At 40.1% G+C, this 15,710-nt stretch overlaps 1 protein-coding gene across 1 annotated transcript; it reads right to left on the bottom strand.

Moving 5' to 3' along the window:
* Positions 1-429: 429 nt before the first annotated feature.
* Positions 430-10,470, bottom strand: MDFIC2 (MyoD family inhibitor domain containing 2). Its single transcript, XM_021695258.1, has 3 exons — positions 10,461-10,470; positions 9,235-9,456; positions 430-772 (listed from the first exon to the last, which is right to left on the bottom strand). Exons 1-3 carry the CDS (start codon positions 10,468-10,470, stop codon positions 513-515), a joined length of 492 nt encoding a protein of 163 aa, XP_021550933.1. The 3' UTR covers positions 430-512.
* Between the last annotated feature and the right edge of the window lie 5,240 nt (positions 10,471-15,710).

The following is a 15,710-nucleotide window of genomic DNA, read 5'->3' as shown; positions in this document are numbered from 1 at the left end:
GTATATAAATTTTTAATTACAAAATGATGTTATACAATACATTATTAATAATAGCCAACAATGCATAATGTTTATGCATGAGTCCATTACAAAGATGAACTAATGTATGTCAATTCTAAAAGAATGCACTAATTTGTCCTGAATTTGTGAATGAAGTTGAATCCATGATGCAAGCCAATGAATGCAATAACACAGAGTGGTTTAGCATGCTTTTTTTTTTTTAGAGTCAAGACACACCTTGTACCTATGGCATTTAAGAGGTATTTAGGATTTGTTCATCACATGTGATCAAGATCTTATTTTTCAGCGAGCCATGCTGTTATGAAATTTGGACTAAGACCATAGAATTGACAGTACTGGCTTTCCCAGACAGGTGCAGAATAAAATGGTCGATAGCATCCAAGAAATGTGTACAGTCCTTACATTTCGGCACATAGAAATCACAGTCTTATTGTCATGGAATTTCCCTGTGGGGCCAAAGGGTCTGCTGGGATGTGGTTAACTTCGCTGTGCTAATGGTAACAGATTTCCGAAATCTCCATGGCCAGCTCCAGACACTCGCTGGTCTCGTGGCAAGATTCAAACAGGCTGCAGTCCATGTCACAGTTGCAGTTGCAATCATTCCAAGCGTGACTTTCATCCGAGGTGTGGTGATATCCGTGAGAGGGGCAGCACAGGTTGGTACACACCATTTCACAAGTATCTGGGAGCATCAGGAGACAGTCCCAAAACTGGCAAAACAGACAGGTGAGGATAAGGGAGGCACACTCCTCTGTTTAAAGAAGAAGAAGACAAAAAATGATTAGTGGCACCTAATGATTGGGGGCATCTCTGAAGGACAGGCGTGTAAGGTGGTGTTCTTGATAACTTTATGGGCCAACTCTTAATTGTCCATATTAGGGGTGATGTACGCCATGATTCTCTCAAGCTTCCCCACCCCCCATGCAGGACTCACTCTATTTAAGCAATTGCTTTATTAACTTCCTGAGCATTTCTATTGATTCCACATAATCTGGTTATTTAAAGTGCTGTCACTTTTCTAAACTCCTTTATTTACTTTGCCTGCAGAGGTGCTGGGAAGGCACACAATTAGCTATCTATTTGGAAACCTTGCAACTGTCTGAAAAATAGCAGGTGCTCCCCAAGTGCAGAGAGCTTTCGGTAGCAATTAGGGTTGGGGACAAGGAGAGACTGTACAAACTTCCAGTTTCTTGTCCCAAGGCTTTGTCATTTGTATGGTGTGGATTCCCAGAAATCCACCACACCCACATTCACATGCAAGCCAAAGACCTAATATAAATGATTTTTAAATAATCGTAGTTTTGATGTTAGTTGTATTTTATTTTGAATCCCTGTATCCTTTGTCCTCCAGTTACTGTGAAGCCTTGATTTTATATTCATGTTAAATGGAATACGTCATCATATGCCTAAAAGAGTAGAAATCTTCTCAATCCTCTTTAAGAAAATTGGTTTAAAAATTTACCACGCAGACTTGTGAAAATCTGAAAAGTATCTCTAAGGTATTGAAGGTAATTGGTAATTTTAGCCAAACAGCTGTGATGGGTTATAAATTATTTTATTTTTTTGTTTCTATAAAGGGAATTAGTTAGAAGATGTAGCAGCTCTCTTGTTAAAATTACAACTTTTTTTTTTTTTTTTAGTCAAAAAGTTCTCAAAAACATGTGAGCATTTTTTAACTGGGTAGGTAAGCATTTACATGAGACATCATCTAATTAATTAAAGTCAGTATCCTGAAGATTGTTGATGATTGAAAGTAACAATCTGGCATCAATTGGAGAAAAATTCTTCCTCCTGATGGGTTTATCAATCAAAGTTAGATTTTCATAGAGATTTATTATTCTTTTCACCAAGAATGTTAATGTTAATAACTTTTGGTTTTCAGACTTTAGCTGGCTGAAACTATACAAGCCTGCAGGAGAGATTTTGCTCCTGGAGTCATCTGCTAAAGGGTTCTGAGTATTCCTAGAGCCCTGTTCATTTACTTCCAACAATGCTTTCCAGAAAACTTTTTTACTTTTGTTATTCATCTATTTGTTAATCTGTAAGAGGAGGGAGAACATGGAAACTTGCTCTAAAAGGAAACAAATATTTTGAAGATTTCTTTTAAAATCCTCATATAAATGTGTAAAGTGACCTGGCATATAAGTAAACAAAAATCTTCCTTCCTGCCTCCATCCCACCCTCTATCCCTGCCTCACACCCTCCTTTTTTTTTTTTTCTTCCCAATAAGACGGTGGTAAAGAACCTCACCATGACTTTTATGATGACTTTAATTGCCATATATTGTTGCAGGTGCTGTGGCCATTACTAAGTATTTCTTAGTAGTGTAGGCAGCATATCCCATAATACCTCTAGGGCGTATGTACTCATCTCTTTGCCAGAAAGGGTGTATTTTTTTATTCACTCAGAGCCAGCTTCTAGCATGTGGCTAACTCACCCATATAAGTCACCACAAACCACCCACAAAAATTCAGGAGTTAGTTAGCGCAGTACCTAGACTCTATTTCATGTATGCATTTCTGAAGAGGGTGTGTTGGTGGTTAAAGATACGGAGCAAAAAACCTCATCAACTTTTACTAATGCCAGGAAGGCTACTCTAGCAGCCCCCAGCAAAGAAGTTCTCAGTAGAAAATATTCCAAGCAAATGTTCCATAGCCCCCAGGCTAGAGGCTCAAGAGACTGACTCAGACTATGATCATATAAAAATGATCCAGTGGGATCGCATCCTTTGTAGATGGAGATGTGAGGCTGAAAGTTTGGTTTGCAGGCAGGTTAGGGTGGGAGCTGGTGTTTCCTATCGAAGTGTGAAATACCTATTTGTGAAATGGACTTATTCTTTCCTGAGGACGTATAATCTTTTGGTTTAATTCCTCTTGCCATTGTTTTCTCAAGCTGGCAGATTCTGGAGGTCTCTGCTTCTGATGTACACTGTAGATTTTATTTACACACACACACAAAATTACACACACACACACACACACACACGCTAATCCTTCAGCCAAACTGGCATTTGTTTCCTTCTACCTCTCTATTTTGCATTTGAGAATAGAAGAGCTCTTTTTTTTTTTTTCTCTCTCTCTCTGTGTATAAGTCAGTCCTTTTTATTTGGTTATAAAAGGCAGAGCCTCTTGCCCAAAAAAACATGGCAACATTGGTGAATTGAAAACAGATTTTTCCGAACTTTCAAGAGCATTGAAAACTTTTCCTAAAAGGCATATTACATAACCCTACACGGACAGCCGAAACTATTTTGCATATGGGCAAATTTTGTTTGCACAAAAGTAACATAAGCAGTTCTGGGGGGAAATTTGCAACTGTTTGAAAAGAGAGTTGAGTGTCCCCTATTCCTGAATGGGTGTGTTTTCCTTTGCCTGCACAATTTCTTGGGGCTTCCATGTTTAATAAACATGATTTCTAAAGTCATAGCCCATGATTAGCACCCTACTGTCAGCCATCCAAAAGAGTACGCTATGCTTCCATCTGCCCATTTCGTGTCTCTTCTCTTCACCAATGTCTTCAAGATATCTCCCACTTACCGAGGCCAAATTATATCCAGATCTCCCTCTTTCCCCATTCCACACACCTGTCCTTCCTCTGGCTTTCTCTTGTGAATGGCTCCTGCATACTCAGATGAAATCAGCAGAAAGCTGGGACTCATTCTTGTCATTTTCCTTTTCCCCATCATACCACCGTCCTCCCTCCAGTTCCTTGCTGAGGTTCTGCTCATTCTGTCTCAAGTTGGTATGTGAAAACCAGAAGCCTCTACCCACCTCTAGGGCCACCCCCTTAGTTCCGGCCACTATCAGCCGTCGTCAGGTCAACAGCAATAGGCTCCTATCTAACACATTGCTTTTACACGAGCCCAGCTCAAATTCATCAGCTTCTGTGATGTTTTTCATTGTAGATGGGAAGAACTCACTCTCCCCTTAAAGTCCCACATCCTTGCCATGGCCTGTGTGATAGGTTCCTGCCTGTTTTTCTGGCTTCCCATCCTCTGTCCTCCTTGCTCACTGTGCTCCAGCCACACTGGAGCAGGACCGCACATTTGCTCCCGATGTAACACCAGCTAAGAGAGCACAGACTTTGGAACCAGAAAGATTGAGATCTGAACCTCCTCCCCACCCCCAAGCACCTTACAGTTGAAAGATTCAGGACAATCAGGGACAATCCCTGAGCCTTAGTCCTTTCATCTACAAAATGAGGACCACTTTATTTGTCTCCCATCATTCATTTATTCATTCATTCACTCAACAACAGATACAGCTTTCTTGGAGCTCAGGTTCTAGTAGAGGGAGAAACTCACTAATAAACTAATTAGCTTCATATCATCCTATCATCAGTACCATGAAGAAAAAATAGAATGCTATGAGAGTTTCACGGCATGTAGAAAAATGATGTCTTAAGCTAAAGGCTCAGAGGTTGAGTAGGAATCAGGTCACGCTGTGAAGGGAAAGTATGGTACACAGACCAAAGGGAGAGCATGGGCAAAGGCTCTCAGGTGGGGCATCTCAGGATCTGAAGCTGAACCAGTGTGGCTGGAGTGCAGTGAGCAAGGAGGACAGAGGGTGGGAAGCCAGAAAAACAGGCAGGAACCTATCACACAGGCCATGGCAAGTATGCACTTTGTAGGCACCTCACATAGTTCCTGAAATAAGCCTGAGGTGAGTACTATCCTTGTCCTTACATAGATGAGGAAAACTGTGGCTCAGGGAATTTAAGAAGCACAGGAAATGGAGCAGCCATGATTTGATCAAACTGTCCCTTCCAGAGCTCTGAACCCTGCAGCTGGCCTGTCCTTCAGAAGGCTCACACTTCCTCTGTCAAAATCCAGTATGGCGCAGGACGCGGCCAGCTCACTCCCTGCTCCGCTCTGTATCCCCCAGGCTGCTAACATCTATCCTCCAGGTTCTGTCAAAGCAGTGGCAGGAAATGGGAGGGTGGGAAGAAGGGAATGCCTGGGGTGTTTCTCGTCCGCGCTCTCTGCTTTGAGTGGTGTCTCAGGCAGTACCTGGATCTTCCCCTGGGTTTTACCCCTTTCTGAACATCCTTCTTTCTGCAGCTCTTGTTAATGCCACTTGCTGGTGGTCTGTCTAGTAATGGTAAGTTCCTGGTGGCCTAGAGCAAAGGCCAGGACGAGTCCTCCACTAGTGACCTGGAGGGGCCAGGGAAGACGTGGCAGATCTTTGTTGCTAAGGTCTGGGTGGCTTCACTGTTCCCTTACGTGGCTTTTCACCTCTTCCAACATTTTTGTAAGGAGATCTCTGCATGTTGAAGTCCCTTTATTGACCCTGGCATCCTGGCCTCTCGGAGTGTCCATCTCTCTTTCCCCGCTCTTGCCTTGTTAAACCGGGATCAGAGAAGGTTCAAGAGGGAGCCAAGACTTGCAGGCCAAGCGGCCAAAAGAGGTATTTGACTGTGAGCAAGAAGCCATGACGAAAACCCCCTTAGGTTGTTTCATTTCCTTTTTACAGCTCTAGGGTACCTTTAGGACATCGAGGCTATAATGTGCTAAGTGATACCCTAATGATACTGAAGGATTAATGCAGCCTCTAGAGGTGCTAAATGTACAGCTGGGGACTGGCTAATTAAGGGGAGAATCTGTCTCATTAGAAAGGATCATGTTTAATCGTAGTGGAAAAGGTAACAATGCAAGGGGCTCCCACCAGTGTGCCTGAGGTCAGCCTCACGGTCACGGTCCTGTACTCCCTGGGTTCGCCCTCCCAGCTTTGGCTCCTGTCACCACGATGCCTGGGATTAAGAGGAGGGAGGGGCAGAGGCAGATTTAGCTGTCCACTGGAGTTCTTATAGCTTTCCTCAGCTCCGGACACATACCACCTCCTCGTTTGGGCATCACTATTCAAAATAGCAAGAATGTAGTTCCTCCAAAATTGGCCCCAGATAAGCAAAAATCCCCCTCCCCTCCAAACAAAGTAATAATAATAATAAAAAAGGCAAATAAACATGGCCCAAACCCAGTATCCTAATATGTTAATGGTTAACGTGCTCTCCCAGCAGATTCAGCAGAATCATGAGATTCGTGACACAGTGACTCCAGCTAATTACTCCAAGTTTCTGGTCAAAAAGTATAAAAATTGGCTCCCACTCCTCCAACATTGAGTTCTTTTTTTTTAAGTCTGTAATGTAGAATAGGAATAAATAAAGTGTGACTGAATGCCTTTCTCTAGCTGGGGTATCATCCCTGATGTTATCAATTTTAATAGCTACTTAAATATGTCAAGATCTATTTAAGTTCAGACAAGCACAACTAACGTTCAAGTCAGTTCTTTAGAACAAGGATGACTAGATTTGGGTGATACTTAGTAAATTTGTGCTTATGTTTTTTTTCTGAGCAAATGAACTGAAATAATTATAAAATTGAAACATTTTATAAGGTGACACTACTGCATTTAATTGTATGAAATTTACAGTGTAGAAAATGTAATCATTTTATTCAGTAGTCCATGGTGTAATTAAGACTATTCTTTTGAGGTATCTTATATTTATGATTTTCCTCTTCCACCTGGATGGGACGTCTCAAGTTCAAAATTATACATCAATTAGGTATATTCTCAGGCTTCTTTTTAAGGCGCCTGTTTTCAAGCATTGTGTGTATCCTTGATTTTATTACTCACAGGGATGCCTTTGCAATCAGAATGTAGCAACAGAAGCGGAGACACAGGTAGTGCTCTGGACTTTTTACATTTTATTCGGGAAAGGGACCACACAGGATGAGCCACAATTTAATAATAAAGTAATGTTGCAGCACATAGTGTGTGATGTGCAGTAAAGATCCTTTTAAATTCCCATCAGAGCACACACCATGAACTGTGCTAATGGATGTAACACATTTTACAAAATCTGCATGTGTGAGGCTTTTCCATTCTGTTTTAAGTGGGGCAATGTATATAAATAATAGATATTAGCAATTAAGCATCCATTCCTATGCACTCATTTATACATTTGAAAATAAATTAACCACAAACTACATGAAAGTGGATGCAATCTTCTCTTTTCCCTTCTGTTTCCCCTGCTGTTCCTGAAAGATATTTCTGTATTTATCTCAGTATGAACAATGACCCCAGCTCTCAATTTCTGCATCCTTAAATTAATTACTATAAAAATTCTCTGACTTAACTCTTGATATCCTTGATGTTTGCTGTTTAAGATAATGAGAGCGTCTTATCCACACTCGTGGGCCTTCGTTTGGATGTTTTGCTCTCTCTTTTATCCAGGTACCAAAAACTCTCACCTCAATGGGGGGATTTTTTCACCATTTGGGAAGGGAGCGGTGGGCTTTTACCTGTGTTGTCAGCCTAAAATCATGATTTCCCGGGCTGTCCCGGCCTCCCAGCCAGGGCTTAAGAAAAACAGTCTAAGTCAACTGTCCTTGTGAATCTCCTTTGCTCTTTTGAAAAAAACAGTAAGTGGTGCATTTCCTACATGAGGCTCCTGAGTATCAGTTGCCATTTTAATGGAGTGGTCCTTTGGCTCTTCCCTGAGAATACAAGGGTTCAGGTATCATGTTAGCTGCACCAGCCCTTCTCCTTCTCCCAGAATCCCTGCTAGGACAAATCAGAGTTGTTCTAGAGGGTACTGTGTTGTACCAGATGGATTTGTACAATGGCAGCGCCTAATTTGTGGGACATGACAACCAAGATCTCTTACATGCATCCCTGAGACAATCCGACGAAATGCTCTAGTGTCTCAAAGAACTCTCCTGTATTGCCTGTTTTCTCGATTGGCATCAAACTCCAGCAAAGCCAGAAACATGGGCGTCATCTTGAATTTGAGGTTGTAACCTGGCAGTCCACTGGCCAAAGTTGGCCCCGAGCTGTGTATTGTTGGGAGTGTCTGGGGCTTCATAGAAGAAATAGAAGTATTGTCAACACCTAAAAAAATTTGGCAGTTTCACATAACACTCTGGAGCTGGCAACTCGGAGCTTTTATTTCCTTCTGGCAACAATTAGCTGGAGCTGAGTAGCAGCAGCACGCTTCACTGTGCCCCAGTCCTCACCAATCCCTGTTGCTCACTGCCATTCTAACTCATTATTCACATCATCCCCTGGCACCTGCAAGCAATTGTGTCTGTAGCTTCTGGTCTAAAGCAGCCACGACATGTTTGCACAAGATCATAAGGAATGCATGTTATAAATTTCTCCCCTTGCTTTCTAAAACCATAGCCATAATGAAAGCAAAAATCAAACATCTATGATGTGCCAGGTCCTGTATTGGATCCTTTGTACATGTTATTTCATTTGGTCTTCAAAACACCCTAGCTCCATTATATAACTGAAAGACTGAGATTCAGAGATGGTAAAAACTTATCCAGGTTTATACGGTTAATAAATTTCAGAGCCAGGAATTAAACTGATGTGATTCCAGAGCTCCTGTTACACAAAAGTCCATTTATTTATTTTTTCCTTATTTTCAAGAAGTAAATATTAATTTAAATATAGACTAGAAACTATACCCTCTTATATTTTCCTTTGAGACACTGCAAGCTTTCTTTAAATGCAAATGCAGATATGGAACACTACAAAATTCTTGAATGGTTTGGGTGTCCTGTAAAGGACACTGCAAAGGCAACCTGAGTAAAATTACATATGTCTTGGTGTGGAGTGCTTGACTTTGAACTTGACTGTGATGACCATTTAGCACCAAATAAACTTGAAATTGGCTTCGCAGAAGGAATGTTCCTTTTATAGTCATATACAGGGGTGGTTGGGTGTAGGTTGGCACTGATCAGAATGCCCAGGAGGTGATATCACCTAGAGGAACCAACCCTGGTTGCTGATGTAAGCATCTTGATATTTTTTACAATCCACATTTATACATTTCCAGCATTTTAATACCATTCTACTCTGCCTTCTTCTCTCAGCCTAGCATCACGGGCTGAAATAGTCTCAGAGTTGAGAAAAGTTTGCCGTTTTTCTTTATCCCCTTCATAGCTCCGTAGCAAGAATGATTATACCTCATTCCAGCTATTTAAAACACTTTGCCTCTGATTTCCAGCTTTGAGAGCAAACAATCTGCCAAGCACCTCATAATTGCAGAGTGACCTTGACATGTGTCATTCACCAGGGTTTTCAAATCAAAGTCTTACTGTTTAATATTCATAAAGGCTCTTTTTTTCTAACAGCATATGTGATGATTTTACAGGGGCTGGGGGTTGGGGAGCTTTATTTAGAGATGGGTTGATTCTGAGAAACGTACCATCAGTGTCTCTCTGATGAACTGAAGTATCAGTTTGGAGGTAGGAAAATTTCGTTTGGCATTCTTCAAGGGAGGACAGTGATGTGCTGGATTCTGACAGTTTTTTCTCACTGGGGGTTTCCTTGGCTGGTCCATCTGTGATATTGAATTCGGATACTGAATTTATAATGATAGCATTAATGGGTTTCTCGTCTGCATGCTTTTCATTTGTGAGTTGCGTATCTAGATGAAAAAAGAAAACACACATACACAAACCCACTATAGTTGACATGACCTAGTGATCTCAGAATGGACACTTGCAGAAAGTTTCACACTCAAGACTTTTGTGAGAATAAGGTCTTATTTAAGAGAATGAAGCATCATTGAACGGAATCATTTTGAATAAAAATATAAGTAAGAATTAAAAAGTGCAATAATTGTAAAATTTTACACACAGTACAAGTTTCCCTATCACAGTAATTTGTAACACTTATTTCTACTGTGTGGTTTTTTTTTTTTTAAGTGATGGGTGGAGAGAAACAAATAATTCATTCACTTGCATCAATGAGATCTCATAGTTTGTTGTCAGCTTATGGTCTGGATCCCAGAAGCAGTAAAAGGGTCTTAAATGGTGGACGGTGCTGCTCAATAATGTATGTGATCTCGATCAAGTTGTTTTTATTTCTTTGGTTCTACAAACCTCAGTTTCCTCCTCTGCATAAGAGGAGTGGTTATAAATGAACCTCTATCAGCTCATATCTGTTTCTATCCTTAGAGACTTTCTGTTGCCACCCCTTCCCCTGCCTTAGCATTTGTGAGGATCCTATTCAGGTGAGTGTTGATATGGCTTTTGAGGGTGTGCTTTTTGGAATATATTTTATTTCCATATAACCACCTGGAAAGGAACCTCCGGCAAAATCCTTGACCCTTGAGATTCTGGTTTGGAGAGGCATAGAAAAGACCAAGAAGGCCGAGGTGCCTCATGTATTTTAGAGCTCCCATATTCATTCATTCATTCATTCATTCATTCTCACATAATCATATATGGGTCTGTTATGTAAGAAGCACTGGGCTGGGCACGGGGGATACAGTAGCGCCTAAGACCAGCATGGACCCCAGTTTCCACAAGCATCAAAGGAGTTAGCAAAGAAATAACTAAGTCACAATATTGAGGAGTGTATGACAGAGCAACATACCATGAAATCATGTTAGAGTTTGGGACATAACCAGTCTGGGTCATAACTTACCTATACCCATTACACAGAATCCTAAGATCGAGAAAAGAGTTAATAGAAGGTATTCTCAAACATGCAGACCAGCTGGTTCCTAGGGACACCTTAAGCCCTTCACAAACAGCAGTCCGGGTCATTTGGCAGCCCTCCTGGGAGATGGTGAAGATGCATTCTGGAGACTTGCATTCTTGTGGCTAACCCAAGGCCTGGTTGATCCAATAATGCTCATTGAGTGTCTAGAATAAATTATACAGCTCGCAACCTGCTTTTTACCATGCTTACAACAGCCGAGTGGCCAACATCCATTTTCATCACCTTTTCCAAAGTTGCTTCTTTGTTTCAGGCAGATGGAAATCTCTACTGGGTCCTGTCTCCTGGGTCAGTGGTTCCCAGACTTGTCTAAAGAGTAAAATAACCTGGGAAATCTTTTAAAACTTTGGGATTTTTTCAAGCTCAGGCAACCCCTCCCACCCCTCAGCAGATTAGCTCCCAGCCCCTGGGGGATTTGTGAAGCTCCCTACATGAGGCTCCAAAGGCTCCTGACTGGCATGGGAACTGTCAGTCCGGAACACACCATTGTCTTGTTTCTTTCTCAGCCTCCAAACAGCCTTGGCTTTCAACAAGGTTTGCTTTTTATTCCCTACCCCTTATGTTGCTGGCTTTAAATCTCTTGGTTGTGGTTTGATTCACTCTAAACTGGACTGGTGGAAATTAGGGTTCATGAAAACATCCATCATGAATAGCAATTAATGTAATAGTGAATAGATGGAATTAGCTCAACCGACTGGGAAACCCTAGGCTTCCTCTAATCCCAGAGAGATTCACCAAATTAGTGTTGTAATGATGATGATATAAAAATAATAGTTTATTTTTCTGGAGTATCAAAGTGTCCGACAGCCAGCTAATATTACAAACAGGTAGCCATTCAAATTATGCCTTAGAACACTTGGAGCAGAATTGATATTTGGAGACAGATAATTCTTTGTCATGGGGAGATCGTAGGATGTTTACAGCATCCCTGTCCTCTACCTACCAGATGCCAGTAGCACCCATTGTCCTAGGCTGTGGCACGCAAAACTGTCTGCAGATATTGCCTAATTTCCCCTCCGGGGCAGAGTCACCTAGGGTGGAAATCCAAGCCACTGCTTTATACACACACCCACATACACCATAGCATGTCGCATGCCTTTTACATCAGGTTCCATATTAGCACTTACATACCGTATTTACCTGAAGCATCACAAAGACTCCAGGAGGTAGATATTGTCAGCCTCCCTGAACAGAGGAGAGTAACTAGTATCCCCCATTAACAGATGAGGGAGTGCAACCAAAACTTAGATAGTTTATTTAGATAAGTTGTCCCAGTGGTCCTCATTAGCAAATGATAGAACTAGGATTTGAATCCAGGCCTGGTGTATTCCCAAAGCTCAGCTCTCATCCTTGTCTCGGTAATAGACAACATCATCTCTGATTCTTAGCTTTTATCTCTGCTTCCTAGCTGCTGAGACCGCACATCAGCAAACCCCTCTGAACCCTGAATCCCACGCATGATGTGTCACCTACCCAAAATCTAGTCTAGCAGATTACTTAGCTTTCCAGATGCCTCTCTCCCCGAGCAGTCTCTGCAAAGCAGGACTACCTTCTTGCACACTCAGGGAATCCTGCATCTTCAGTTACAGCTGCTTTATACTGTACATTAAAGAGCAGCTCAGAAAGAGCTGGTAGATAACGAAACCTTGATGAGTATAGAGATTGCGGCAGCTATTTACTTACGGAATTAATTAACAATCAGTTCAAATTATCACACGTAGTCAGGCTGCATGTAATTTAAATTGCTTTTGCACAAAGTAATTCAGTAACAAAAAAAAAATGTTGGATAGAGGTTACTGGAATGTAAGAACATGCGGAGAATACTGTATACAGCCAAGTGGTATATGATTCTCTTTTTAATTTTGCGACAATTTTAAGTATAGCATTTTGAATCTAAGTGGTGTGCTACATTAAGCAACCATTTGGAGTCACTGGGATTGTACTGAGAGAATTTTGTGGAGAAGTTAAACTGCCATTCATAAAGTTATTTTAATTCTCTATCTCTGTTTATATTTTTATTTTTTTTTCATTCCCCAGTGGGAACTATCTGTTGCTCATTAGAAAAATCATCTGACATACACACATTTCAGACCCCAGTCTGTTCAACCCAGAATTCTGACATCTGAAGTGAGTCACAATTTTTGGGTGAATGTTACTGACATCTTCCATCTTTTATAGATGGAAAGCTATCAATAAATTTCCCCAGATTCCTCTTTTGCGGTGTTATTTGACATTGTATCCCAAGTATTATAAAGTAGCATAGGCTAAAAGGAGAAACATATAAAAAGTGGTATCACATCTCCTGCAGAGAAAACGATTTTGGAATTAAATAAGGAACTCGTGAAACTATATTTGGGATGTTATACATAGTTCTTGACATTAACTTAGAGAAAATAATTTTTTAACAGAAAAAAAAACACCAAAATTAGGACAAAAATTAGAAGCTCAACTCTATTTCTTAGGGAAAAAAATTAAAGTGTATCTTAAGTCAGTGAAATAGAAAATTCATGTTTGGGCTAGAAGTAATTACAGAACCAATGGGCATAAACTTAAGTAACAGAAAAGACAGTTAATTTTTTATTGCCATTGAGCAAATGTTATTAATTTAATTCAATTAACATTTATTGAGTGCCCACATGCAATAGATGAATCAATATGACAGGAGCTAATAATTTATTTACTTTAAGTTATTAAGGAAACATTTTAATGATTTTCATTTCTGCTCACTAAATGTGACTTTGTAATTTTTGCATCCATGCATTCTCTATTTGAGTGCATATATTTATATATATGCTTTCCAATTGTCAATAAGTAGCATCTCTTCTTCCCTGCCTCCTCTGATTCTATTCTTGTTTTCCTCTCCCCCCCCGCCACCTCTCCCTTCCCCTCCCTGTCCCCTACCCTTCCCTTTCCTTCTTCTCTTTCTCTCTCTCAGTTTAATTCCCTGATCTGCCCTGTCTCTGTTATTGGTTTCTTTTTTCCCTTCCAGTTCCTTCAACATCTTTATTCCTTTATTCCTATTTTTGTCCTCTTAGTTCCTTTTTTTGTGCCCTACCCTTGAAGGTCCTATTTGTCCACACTCAGAATTTAATTATTTTCTTTGTGAAGTTGGCCCCCAAAACTCTGTGCAGTTCATCAGCCAGCTGGGCCACATTTACTGAGTGTTAAACTATGTGTCTGGCCCTGTACTGGGTGCTGAGAGATTCAAAGAAGAACAGCAAATAGTCTTGGTCCTCAAGAGGCCCACAGTTAGCACAAATTGTAGTCACACACTTGTAACTGACTATTGGACTTTTACTTGAGTTATCAGCTAATATTTACAATTAGTGTATCTCTTTCTACGAAGGCCCTATTCTTCTCCCCAAACTGGGTAACTCTGGATATCTCTGGAGAACCCATAGTTCAATTTCTTTTCGTTGTATTGTCATTTTTAACAAATTCCCGGTGCTTCAGAATATTCTTTGAATTGCCCCCATCCTTCCATCCAAATATTTACCAGTTCTTACTTATTTTTGCTCTTAAATATCTTACAAGTGCATCTCAGATTTCTCATTCCCATCACTACCACTCAAGATGAATCCTCTCTGTTCTTAAATCTACTATTTCTGTCACCAGTGGTCTCAACTATGGTGACAGCCCTCCCCAAGACATCTTGTACACTATAATCGAAATGTTTTGAGTAATATTCTTCTGATCATAATACTCATTAAAAAATCAAAACAAAACATACACACACACATACGCACACACCAAATGTTAGTCGCTCATTATTACCAGACTGTTTCCCCATTCTCTTGTTCTGAATTAATCTATGCATTCTATTGCAAAATAGAAAAAAGATGTTAAGTTTTTCTTGTGAGTAGTAAACTCCAGAAGCCTACGCAAATGTTGTCAGATAGGTGTTTAAAACAGGGTGATTTGGGGGCACCTGGATGGCTTAGTTGGTTAAGCATCTGCCTTCAGCTCAGGTCATGATCTCAGGGTCCTGGGATTGAGCCCTGCATCGGGCTCCTTGCTCAGTAGAGAGTCTGGCTTCTCCCACTCCCTCTCCCTCTGTGCTCTCTCTCTCAAATAAAAAAATAAAATAAAATCTTTAAAAAAAAACAGGGTGATTTTAATTCTGGACCAAAATGTTTAAAGTCAGTGTGTATTTCAAAAGTATGGGCCATTTCTAAAGCTATCATGATAAATTATATTTTCCCTTGGATTTAAACTATCTTCTAGCTTAGAACTTCATACTGTAATTATCTGGGGTTGAAATCAGATTGAAACAGACAGGTGACATTTCAAGGTATAAGCTACCAAATCATCAACAAATAATTATGGTTAGTAAATGTAGTTAATTGAAGTTAACGCTGAAGAAGAAGAAAAAAGGTTTTTTCCCCTTTGTATGTAGAGTTTATAAAGTTCATACAAATGTCAGAAATGATTTTTGTTGTTAATACTAGAATGTATGGGCTCTATTCTTCATAGCTTGGTGGATAAGAATATGAAATTGAAGAGCATTCGACATGATGGAACTTGCTAAAAATTATGAGAAAGAGCTAGAATCACAGTTTCTAGAGGTGTAGAGCACTATTATGCTGATATTGAGTACAATTTTGGGAAACTGATCCTTATGGCTAAAGACAGAATACAATTAGGAAGACGAGGATTTCTCAGTCCTGACAAATGCATATTGAAAAGTGATTGGTACTTAAAGAAGCTGTATTTAAAAAAAAAAAAAACAACACATTTTCTTTTTTGGAAACTGAATGGGGGATAATTTGTTCAAACTAAGGGATGAAGCTAGTCTCACCTTTTTGAAACGAATGGAAATAAGTTTTTCATGGCATGTTCCATTGTTATTTCCTATGAGATTGGACAAAATAAAATCTTGGGTTTATTAAACCTCTTTTTTGGAGGGGAGTGGAATCGGTGAGGTAAAGATATTGGACATTTTTTTCTGGAATTTTCAAATGCTGGCTCTGGTGAGAAGATGTCCTTTAAAGACTTCCAAATTAAACCAGTAGTTTTATATACCATTGTTTTGTCTTCTGTGGTGCTTCAACTAAAACCCTGCTTCAAAAAACGTTAGATGAAATGTTTATCGAGGGCTGTGACAAGGGGACATTTTAAGCCTTTTCAATCAGCATTAGTAAATCTTTTTTTTTTTTAAAGAGAGAAAAAGCAAAA

Source organism: Neomonachus schauinslandi, chromosome 1, assembly GCF_002201575.2.
Source record: "Neomonachus schauinslandi chromosome 1, ASM220157v2, whole genome shotgun sequence".
Taxonomy (NCBI): domain Eukaryota; kingdom Metazoa; phylum Chordata; class Mammalia; order Carnivora; family Phocidae; genus Neomonachus; species Neomonachus schauinslandi.
This window is presented reverse-complemented; position numbering and strand designations above follow the sequence as displayed.